This window comes from Berghia stephanieae, chromosome 14, assembly GCF_034508935.2.
Source record: "Berghia stephanieae isolate SIO BIC M18660-M18661 chromosome 14, UCSD_Bste_1.3, whole genome shotgun sequence".
Taxonomy (NCBI): domain Eukaryota; kingdom Metazoa; phylum Mollusca; class Gastropoda; order Nudibranchia; family Aeolidiidae; genus Berghia; species Berghia stephanieae.
In genome coordinates this window covers 29,370,857-29,383,356 of record NC_088373.1, presented here as the reverse complement: position 1 = coordinate 29,383,356, position 12,500 = coordinate 29,370,857, and the positions used below count along the sequence as shown (strand labels likewise).

Here is a 12,500-nt window from a genome sequence, read left to right as displayed (position 1 = left end):
AGTGTTACTTTCATACATATCTAGATACAATTTATCAAATTTACATAAACGACATTCAATGTTGATTGATAATATTAAGTATTAAATAGCTATTACTTAAATAAAGATCATACTCAATGTTCGTAGTATGATTACCTCTATTTACATTCATTTGGCATGCCCTACTTTATACATTCGAGAATCTCAAATAATTGATATACAAAATGAAATATTTCCAATGTCATGTGACATTATTCATCAAAATCAAATATTATGATGTTAAGTTCTTTATCAGTGGCTTTCTTAAAAATATTGGATTATTTTGTCTCAAACTTTAGATTATTCCAAACTGCCACAGTTCTTTGAACTAGGCTATTTTTATTCTTTACAAAATAATTACATCTTTCAACACATATCTTAAGTTTATCTCCTTTAGTGTTTGTAACATGCGAATAATGAATAAAAATCAGTATAATCCATATTGTAAGAATCATCTACGAGTCTATATATAAAAATCAGTTCACCTCTTATTCTACGATATTTTAGTGAAGGCAAATATATATATACTTTAAAAATCTTTGAGAGTATAGTTAAAGAGAAAATAGATTCTTTTCTTAAAATGAATCAATTGATAAATAATTGTCAACATGGATTTAGAAAGGAATGTTTTTGTATAACTCAATTGCTGCAAGTATTGGATGATTTTACAAGATGTATTGATGAAAAATGCAATATTGATATTTGGATTTCGGGAAAGCTTTTGATTCTGTGCTGCATACTACACAAAAGGTAATTTTTGAAACTTAAAGATGATAGCGATATATATATATATATAATTTTGAAAACTTTTTTGTTTCTGTTAACAGGCGATCACTTTAAATCGCGTTTACTTAAACATAAATAATATACTCCCATTTAACGCCTAGTATCGGACGTCACTTCGGTGCTGCTGTACGGTTTTATAGCTAGATTAATTCAAGACAAACGATATTGTAGTTACATAAATTCTTTGAGAAAGATTGGAGGTATTGGACGCGTACTGATGAATTTTTAGTCCCATTCTGACTCTCCATAAAAAGACCAATCAATAAACCTTAACGTTTATATGCAACAATGCTGTTATTGCAGTCATCAAATTTTGCTTTTTCATGTTCTTGAATTAGGAAGGATTAATGGGTGTAATTATATATCGTCTGACCGGAATCAGGAACTTGTTGAATCGGGCAAAGGCCTGTCATTCCAGAAATTGGTTAAAATTGTAAAAAAATAGCTGAAACAAGGCGATAACAGCTACATGATGTATTCATGATTAAATGATTAATTACATTTTCTACAAAAATAAATAAGGAAAGAAAATCTTATAGTTAGAACTTAGAGTATAGCATGATTTTTAACAAGCACTTCAATAAAATCATGGAATAAATGATGAGGTTTTTAAAATTTGAGAATCAAAGGATTTATTTAAGCTCAAAACATCGTTAATGCCCTATCCGATTTTCATTTGGCGTCTGTTGCCAGAATAAGTCCTTTTTATGTCAATAAGATACGAAGGAATTACATAGAGTATGTTCTTTATTTTTGTCTTACAAGAAACACAACCATTTATATTATGGCAATCATAAAAAGAACTGGTTCACCATTTTAAAAAAATTATTTGAAAATCTAGAACAGAAGGAAGAGGTACATAATACATAAGATATACAATATTCTCAACAGAAAATGATGGTTTACCTTTTTTATGTCTACAAATGATTTCTTCTTTAATTCGCAAAGCTCTACTAGTTAATTCATCAAATGGTCCGAATTAAACATGACCCCGAGATTCATAACTTTATTAACAAAAGACACTTTGATGTCGTTTACTTCCAAAAAAGGTTTGATCAATGTTATTAATCTTATTCATATTCCTAACTATCAACACCTCAGTTTTGTCCGCATTCAATTGTAATTTAATCTTCCCCATCCACTCTCTCACTTCGCCAATGCAGTTTTCACAGCGTTCAGTTTTTCTGTCAAATGTTTATTGATAATTGGTGTCGTAAATCTGAGTGCCGTCTGCATAACACTGATGTTTAAGACAATACGAACGGATGATATCCCCAAATGGTGATGTATAAAGCACACAGAGTACTGGTCCAAGAATGGAGCCTTGGGGTACGCCAAAGGGAAATGTCTATTACCGGTGTACACGTTCCCTGTCATACTTTGTTGGTGTCGTCCGGTAAGATACGTTTTAAACCAGTTAAACGCAGTTCCTGGGATATCAAAGCTGTTTTGTAGTCGCATAAGGTTCACAGGAGAAAGATTTGCATTGGCAATCGCCCGTGAGGTCGTCAATCGTCCGTATCTCCTGATACCTTTAAATACACGTATACCTCGTAACCAATTACTGATGCATCACTCAATGTGTATATCTCATTTCTACCGTCCTTGCTTGTTAGATTTGTTTTATCAGGAAACACCTAAGTGATAAAACCAAGAGGCCTCTATAGTTTTAGGATGTTGTCATCCTTTATCAATACAACATAACCCATTTTAATCCTTCAGCAAGTTTCAGCCACCGGAGCATGATGTAACTAACAGTCTAATGTAATAATTGCCCCACATTTCAAGACATGAATTGGGGTTAAGACTTCTGAACTATAAATTGTATCCCCAACAAAAGTAAGAGGACGACTGTCTATGCGATGTTCTATTTCACACAAAATTGTAGACAACTCTAGCTTTGTGAGGCATATTAATCCCAAGCATTTTATGGGACTTGATTTGTCTGAACGCACCATACATTCCTATATGCCACATGGCCAAGGGCTCTGAGAAGTGATACATTTCCATATCGGTGCATTACCTGAGTAGATCCCGGTGTTCTGTTTGCGCTTCGTCACCGAGAATGATTGTGGTTAAACGTTTACGGGCCACAAATCGTTTAAAAGCCAGCATAATTTGCGCAAGTGACAAGTCATTATCCACCTCGAAAGCAATGGCTCATCTCTATCAGAACGAATCATATGTGGAACGCTAGCGTGTTTCAACTGCTTGTGTGCCCGTCTAATGATCCACTCAAAAACATGACAGCGAGGTAAAATGACGATGTTTTTATCCAAAGGACAAATTGAAAAACTGAAGCCTTCCTTTTAGTCCAAGTAAACAACCACTTGCCAAAAATGGATTCATACTACACAATTTAGAACTCACTGAAATATCCTTGTTCTTTTCTTATAGCTTTATTCATTTTTAAAATACTAACCTTGAACTGATTTAAACAGTAATATCTTGCAATTTTCAATTTAATTCCTCCCTCAAATAACGAGACATTTATCTATCCGTTTTTGGTAACAACATTTGGACACAAACCTAGAAATCCAAGCAGCAATTCTAACAGATTTAGTGAAATCTCCCCACATCGTTCTGCAGACAAGATGGAAGAAGATGCCGCGCCGAATCAATTCTTTTTTTCTTCTACCGTCGTCAACTTCAGAAACTTTATCATTACCAATGGGTCCAGAGTTATCACATAACCAAGGAGGTCCATGAGGCCAAAAAGATGTTATCAAAAGACCATCAAGCATCAAACCTCTTGACCAAATATCAGCAAAATTCCGGAGACGTGTGCTCCTGAATTCCAATGACTGTGTTTGCCACATATTTCTTCCATTCATTTGCATCACTTCGAATCTATGGTAAGACTACTGTTGAAACAGCCCAACACCTGTTAAGAGTTGATTCATGTAGTCGTAATGCTCTCTTCACATATGTCAATAGTTTTGTAACCAATAAGGCGCTCACAATCTCTAGTCTGGGTAAAGTTACCCGTTTCACGGGACAAAAATTTTGCAATGGTAATACCCAGTGAGGTCCATAAAGCTTCCGTTTTCTCCTGTTTTCTTCAAATTCACGCATGCTCTGTAACATTTTTTCTGGTGCATCACTAAATGTTTGTAACTCAAGGTCTTTCTTTATGTTTTCAAGAGAACTTCACATAACACCTGGGAACATGTCTGATGCATCCAGCTCAGAAGTTTTTTTCTCAGTTTCTTCTTTCCACAAACTCTAAAAGAAAAGTTTTCCTAACATCACAACAGTTTTGAGCGAATCTTGCGGACATGGCATTCAAACGCCTATTCGGGACCAGTTTGCTACGATCCTTTATATTTTTGGAAATTGTGTCTGACTTAAACTCAGGTGCAGTCTTCGCATTGTTCTGTTAGGGATCCAATTTCTTTATCGCGACTGTGTCGCGACATTTTACAGACTCCTACTGCCGTTGCTTACTTCTTTCCGCCAGAGACTGTGTAGTCTATCGACTACGCCCTGGAACTGGGTGTGCTGGTACTTCTTGTACAGCTTATAGTACACGACTGAGTGATGCTCAATGGATTAATTCGTCCAAACCGACTTCCATCTCATGTATCAAGCCCTGTCCAAAGTCAGGGAAGCTAAGTTTATGGGTTGCAGGGAATTATTTCGGCTCAAAATAAGGACACCGTCTAGTATACGCTTGAGATGCGTATACCCATTCCCTCTCTTTTCAGACTCTTCCGACAAGCCAAGGTGTAGAATTTTAGTTTGTACCGTGGAAAGAAGCTATGTGCATTGCCAATCAGCAGCCTGTTTAATCGAGTAAAGTTGTCCGATTTCGAAGGAATGGCAGGGCAGACCTACTCAATATAGAAAGTAAATTCCTCCCACATAACCCTCATGAAATTCCATCTGTAGAGTGGGATAAACTGCGTCCACGTTATTGTCATTTAATCTATGGCAATTATATGCTGGCTATGCGGAAAGTCGCCAAGGATTGCTCGCTTAACCTGTAATGGTTCTCGGTTCGCTCCCATCGTTATGAGGGTGAGGTCGGATGTATATTCCTCTTTATGGAGTATTTTGCTAGTCTTCGCCATTGATAATTTGGGCAGGACGTAAACATCGTGATATAGTGTGTAGAGCCCCTGATGGCCAAAGTTATTCTGGCAAAGTGTTGGACCGGCGTTAGGTCAGATATCAGGGCGGATCGTCTATGGCACCCACGTTACGCCTCGATATCCGACATTATCTAGTGACGGTCAACAAAAATTACACCTTTGGCCCATGATATCCCTCAAGAACCCCACCACGGCAAGGCGGTGACCCAATATGGGTGACCAGATGGCAGCTGTTTCTAATGGTGCCAGACGACTAAGTTATGATGATCTCTCCAGGTCGCAAACTCATCGCCGAAATCACGAGCCCGGAAGATTCGTCACAACGAAACATTCAACTAGGTACTCTGCGATTTCCGGCTCTTGACCACAATGGGTACATGTTGGACAGGTGGCAAGTCCCCACTGATGAAGAAAGGATTCGTGAGGCAGGTTCTCGATCGAAGTCGGTTTGGTGCCGCCCAGTGTTTACTCTCGATTTCCAGAAGCCTAGCAACTTCTCTTCCAGTTTCGAGGAGTCGATGTCCCCGCTCCCTCGATGGATGTTGAATTCGTCCAAACCGACTTCCATCTCATGTATCCAGCCCTGTTCAAAGTCAGGGAAGCTGAGTGCATGGGTTGCAAGGAATTATTTCGGCTAAAAATAGGGACAGCGTCTAGTATACGCTTGAGATGAGTATCCTCATTCCCTCTCTAGATATCATTAAACCGAAAAGGTGTAATCGTCTCCCGATGGACATCGGGGAGCTAGGTTGCTGCCAATATCGGACTCCATTCACTATGCGTTGTTGTCAGCATCCCCAAAACTACATGCATGGACTTGTGAAGTTTTACATCAACCTTCTCAAGGTTCTTACTTATACCCAACACTGGAGCGCAATACTCCGCGGTGGAATAGTGATGGGCTCGATAGGCAGGGCTGCGGTTCAGCGTAACCCACTGGTACCTCGAATTCGGCTCATATGGGAGAAGCTGGTCCCCTACAAGGACGTTCAGTTTGCGGATGGAATGATTTAGCCAAGGTATTTGAAGTGTAATTCTCTATGTACCACTTATTGTCAAAATATGGTTTGATTATGGTAGCATCCTCACTGAGTACTCTCTCGAGACGAGTCCACACCTTACTTTGAGTGATTAGTGCCCAGTTGCCCGCGTATCCCAGCGTTGGGGATGAAGTGTTTCGGACGTCGCGAATTAGACATTAACCAATATTGGTGCCAGAACAGATCCCTGAGGAACTTCATTCCTCAGTTTCCTGAATTTGCTTGTGGTGTCTCCTATTGCGACTTGGCATTGTCTTTCCACTAGGGTTGAGGAAAACAGTTTCAATGTCTATTTGCACCTCATGAACTTTGCAAATTTGAGCATTGTCCCATTAAATACTCATAAATAATCATTATCAATTATTTTTATTATTATTATCATCATCATCATCAATTCACTCTTCTTCTTCTTCTTCTTCTTCTTCTTCTTCTTCTTCTTCTTCTTCTTCTTCTTCTTCTTCTTCTTCTTCTTCTTCTTTTTTATTATTATTATATATTATTATTATTATTATTATTATTATTATTATTATTATTATTATTCATTATTATTATTATTATTACTATTATTATTATTATTATTATTATTATTATTATTATTATTATATTATTATTATTATTATTATTATTATTATTATTATTATTATTATTGTATGAATCATCATCATCATCATCATCATCATCATCATCATCATCATCATCATCATCATCATCATCATCATCATCATCATCATCATCAGCATCAGCATCATCATTATCATTAAATGCACCCACAATGAGAACATATTTTTCTACTCTTATCCGATTTCGATTTCTCGTATTACTTACAACAAGAGATGAAGTGAGTAGAAAAGTGCCAGAAGACAATAGAGAATTAAAAAAAAATAATTTTCGCGGCGGTGGTGGGGTTTGAACCTGCGACCCTATTGGTACGACAACTCCGCCTGGCCGGTGAGAGCGTGACTCTACCGTATGAGCTATCCAACATAAATGTCTGCTCCACTCACTTTTCTGAATTAAAAATTCACCCTATATACCGGAGCATATTCAATTTCTCAATCATTCCTATGTGTATATGTTTGTGTTGAGAATATTGGCTGTTAAGCTTAACTGCTGGCCAGGTAACTTCGCGATAGTTGTGTGATGAACCCGCGGTCTCCAGAAGTCGGCGAGAGAGAGAGCTCTAGGAATGACCTGAGTTTGAAACGAATATTTTTGTGTTCGTGGATAGCTCATATTGTAGAGTCACGCTCTCACTGGCCAGGCGGAGTTGTCGTACCAATAGGGTCGCAGGTTCAAACCCCACCACCGCCGCGAAAATTTTTTTTATTCTCTATTGTCTTCTGGCACTTTTCTACTCACTTCATCGCTTGTTGTTACCAACATAATTTGGGAACGAAGAAGAAGAAGAAGTTACCAACATAAGTGCCTGCTCCACTCACGTTTCCGTATTACTTACATAAATGCCTCAAGAATATCACTTGGAAGGTCAGTCAGATAACCCATACTTTTCCACAGAGATGGTTTTCCTTCGACAAAACATCCATCTCCTTTACTTTTTGCAAAAGTCTTGACACTTTTCTTTTTCACAATACATACACCAGGGTTATGTTTCTGAAATATTATAGATAATGAAAGGTCAATCGGATTAACGGGGATAATAATACAATTAGAATTTGTCTTACTTCTATCATAATGATTTAGCTTTTCGTTACAATTAATGACAATGTTTATGATTTTGATGATCTGTTTTGGCACCATTGTTGGTTAATAGCTACATCAGTGACATTTCGACCACATCCTCCCCGGGGTATGGGATATGAGGAATTCTGGGTCCTTGCTTCTCAAAATAAGGCCTGAACCTGTCTCGAGAGCACACTTAGTAAGTTACTAAACTTAAATCCTACCTTGACAATACTCTTCAACAGTCGTAAGGTCACTTCTTTCCTTATGACGCATGATAACTTAGTAACACTGGCTCTAAACTATCGGGACAATGGCGGACGCCAGTATGAAATATTTCTCCGGCGAGCATAAAGGGTACCCAGAGGAAAAAAAAACACATACATTTGATCATGTTTTGACTTTTACACATTCTGATCATAAGACATATGAAAAGTTCTAGCCAGCATGAAAAATAAAAAGTAATGATTTTCTTTGTTTAGAACCAAGATGGCCGCCGTTGCCGGGGGCGTGACATCAGACTATTGAATCGTATTCGTAGATGAAGATGAACATTTCAAGAAGCTCAGCTGCAATATTCTGACACACCCAGAAATTGAACACGTTCTACTTGTAACCAGGTTTTCCTACACGAGCAGTATTGCAAAAATCAGAGGGTCAAGCTGGAACACAGCATTACCTCTCTGGTCCATCTCGAATGTGTTGCGCGGAAGATAAAGAAACACAACAGTCTTCTGAGGAACCCGACAGGGAGTACTTGAGGTGCTGATATAACTTGTCTATGGACTTCCGGCCTGGCATTATGTTATTCCATCGTGGAGTATTGGTTTCCAGTAAGGGACAGGAGCAAGAACGTTCAGAAGGTCGATGTAAAACTCCGCCAATCTATGCATATATTGTTGGAAACTCTGGTAACAACTCTTAAATAGTGGGGCCCGATAATGTAAGCCCTTATTGTCATCCAAGGCAAGTGTTGTTTTCTGTTTAAGATTTTGCTCGGGATTTACTTATTGACTGAATCCATGATGGCTGTCTGGAAACTCTCCCAATTTTTATTTATATCATTTTTATCTGTTTGGTTTTCAAAAGCTTCAAAGTTGTCTTTAAGGTCATTCTTTATCCTGTTCATGTTTCCTTTTGAGTATAGAACTACTTTTCTTGATGATTTTCGTCTGATTTGTAGTTTAGCGTTAATTTCGAATTTTACTATGTCATGATCATCCATTCCTGGAAGAACTTGTATGTTTTAGATGAGGTCAGGATGTGTGCTGAGGATGGTGTAAAGTGCGTTTTCCCCACGTCCGAACACTGTTTGATATATGTTAAAGTCCTGGACGATTTGAAGTCCTCTTTTCATTTATTTGTATGCCATATTGCGGATTTGGTTTATGCTTAGGGTTTCCCAGTTGATATCAAGGAGGTTGAAGTCTCTAGCAAGTACTACATGCGGCGGATTTATCCCATCATTGTAGAGTTTTGACACTGATTCGTACAGTTTGTTCCATTACAATTAGACGGTTGTCTATGAAAGCCACCAAAGAGGATTTCTCCTCCAAACAGTGAAATTTTCATCCAGATAGTGTCGCAATTAGTCTCTGCATTTCTCTCCACTGATGTTATATTATTACTTCCCACCGCTATTGAGACGCTTCCTTCGCTCAGTACACGGTCCTTTCGGTAAGGCGTAGATGAGTCGAGGTATTTTTCATTGAACCTGGATTTGCTGTCGGTATATTTGTTTAAATGTGTTTCCGTTGCAATTAGAACACAGGGACGATGGGTTTGTATTTGTTGTTCGAGACTAAACTTTTTTATTTACTAATTTAAGTACGACAATTCAGGTTAATAACCGTGATTGTGTTTCTTATATTTGTTTCTCCACTTTTTCTACTTTAATCTCTGGGCTCATTTAAATTGACATTTTGTGTATTTAATTGTTGTGTGTTTATCCCGGTAATTTAGTATCCATCTCCTGTAGCTTTGCCTCAATCCCCAGAGGCGTCCTCTATCTCCTATATTCTGTGGTTTGCTCCCCCTGATGTCCATCTCATTCAGTTCTGGGTTCACCCTTAAATGTTGTCTACCTTCCATAGTCTTTGGTTCACTCCCTACGGGCGCCCCACCTCACATAGTTCTGGGTTCACTCCCCAATAGCATCGTCACCTTTGCAAACTTATAGCCTGACACTGACCAAATAATAACGATAATACACAAGTCTTTGGCCACAAAAGACTACAAATCCTGAGTTGTATACAATGGTTCAACACATGAATTCACTTGTTTCCTTGAGCTTTAATTACGACAACTCGACTAGACACTGCACAAACCTTAAAAATACGTCAAACTATAAGTCATAGTGGGTTCTAGTGACAGGCTATAAGTTAACGATGGCTACTATGGTACCCACTTAAAATAGTCTTCGCCTCAATCCCAACTGGTGTCCTGCGCCTATAGCCTCTGGTTAAGTCCCCTTTGTGTCCACCTCAACAGTTCTGGGTTTACTCCCAACTGGTGTCCACCTACCATAGTCTCTGGTTACTCACGACTGGTGCCAACCTCTCAAATATCTGGTTAAATCCTCCCTGGTGCCCATCTGTGGAGGCATCATAGCTCAAAAAAACCCTCAATACAAACAGGCTGATCCTTTAAATGTATCAACTAGACATGAAAAGATTGGTGTATGCCAAGTCTTAGCCCATTGCTTCAATTTCCATGTCAACATTATTTTACTTATGCATTATTGGGACAGTATCACTATGTGGACATCACATGACCTTTGAACCTCAAGCGTGTTACAAATTCATGAAAAACAAACATTAAACGGACTTTTAGAAGTGCACACCGGGCATCTAGATTCTTAATCTTTGTGTAATGGAATTTTGTATTTGATTTGCCTAATGTGAGGACAAAATGATGGCACATCGTTGTTTCGTGACTCAACCATTAAGTATGAGGCTTGAAGTATTGACAAGAATACAAGCCTCATAGACTTTGTACGGAAAAGTTAGGTATCTTAAAACTTCATTCTGAAATGAATTCACAATTATTTTGCATACATTATCATAGTGGTGCGTTTGAAGAATAAATAGTTCCGCTATATGACACAATTGTTTTGATGTTGTTGTTTTTTTGTTTGTTTTTTGATTGTCTTTTGTTTATTTTTTTTGTTTGTTTTAAATATTAAATAGCTATAGCAAAAATGAGGAATAGCTTTTGTTTCATAGCAAAGGTAATCATAAAGGAAATTAACATACAATTCAACATTTTATTCAACCTTGCTTTTAATCTAGAACACTGCAAATTTCTGCATTAAAACCAAAAGATAGAAAGTCACAGTCATTCAACAGTTATAAAGCACGAATTTTTAATATTTAATGCTGATGATGATGATGATGATGATGATGATGATGATGATGATGATGATGATGATGATGATGATGATGATGATGATACTACTAATAATAATTTCATCTGTGAAGCCTCCCCTTTCCTTCTTCTGTTGAGTAATATTATTCGTACTAGCGTACACACACTGAGCCCTTCCCAGTTGTCTTTGACAATGCCTTTTGGCGTCAAAATGTCCATGGTCAACTTTTCAATCTCACTGGTGAGGTACTCCGACAGCTTTTGACACATCATCTTTGAGTGGAATAGTCTTTGTGGAATTTTTCTTTTTTTTTTCATGTAAGTTTCTTGCGGCATTGCAAGTTATTTCCTGATTCCACATAATAATTGTGTGAAGCTGATAATATGCATCTGTTCTCTCTTTCATAACTGTGTCTCAATAGCTTTAGCTTTCAGCATGATGCAGCACAGCACGCCAAACTATGCCCTAGTTTTAGAGCAAGGGATGGTAATGGTATTCCATATTGATTTGTGTTTTGTGAGTAGGCTGCCACTTCTCTTACAGCTGAGACATTTTTGAATCTTTCAGGTTGAAGGAAGTCTGGTAGTCCTAAACATTTGCAGTTCGGTGCACTCCTGAGCTTTATCAAAAGGAGGGCCAATTCTCTTAATTCATTTTTAATATAACCGTACTTATCTGTGTCATGTCCGTTCTTTGATGTTTCTCTGAGGCCAAGAAGTTTTATAGTTTCATCGTTCATGGCCACGATTGAAGTTGGGTCATTCCGTAAAGAAACCATTAGTAATTATTATTATATTTCATTGTACAGATCATTGTCAGATGCCTGTGGTAACAGCAATTTTCCTTGTTTAACCAATTGATTCAGGGATACACTTTCAGTTTTGGTTACACATTTATCCCTCCAAAGATCTTTCTTAGAGAACCATCCCATACATTTCAAATATGACACAAAAATGCTTACCTGAGTTAATTTGTTTTCTTCCTTTGACCACCAACATGCCTGTTCCTTGCTTCAGCATATTGATATTGCGTGCATGGTCACCATCATTGCGAAGTTTGGCAAGTTCATTTTTTTAAATTAGGGAAGTAGCATTAAGTAAATCACAATATCTTTTTTCATTCTTGTGTTGTGATAAAAGATGATGTTTTAACTTTGCCTGCTGTTTACCACAAAAAAAAATATTTAAAAAACAGAGAAACGCTTTTTAGACTCCTTTCTTGTGTTAGGCAGACAACATCCCTCAATTCTATTTAGGTTCACTGTTAATTGGTTGCCTACATTTTCTTGAGAGCCTGATAAATCTGTGTACTCCTGTGATCTTGAGTCCGTAACTGTTACAGTGGCAGGTTTTTCTAAAAGACCAACTGGTAAAAATGTCGGAAAAGAGTCTGAATCACTAGAATCGCTGTTATTAGGATCGTCATCTAAATCTGAAAACATCTGTAAGTCTTTTCACACATCTCCAAAGACTAGATCTAGATCAGTTTGACAATCAGTCAGTGTCTGAAGATGAA

General features: G+C 37.7%; 1 protein-coding gene across 1 annotated transcript in view; it reads right to left on the bottom strand.

Moving 5' to 3' along the window:
* LOC144959413 (uncharacterized) overlaps window positions 1-12,500 on the bottom strand; it is a gene marked incomplete in the record, with an annotated part of 34,070 nt that overhangs the window by 3,716 nt on the left and 17,854 nt on the right. Inside the window, 1 exon segment of the mRNA XM_078891992.1 lies at window positions 7,395-7,549. Within this exon segment, the coding sequence (XP_078748118.1) occupies window positions 7,395-7,549 (155 nt within the window).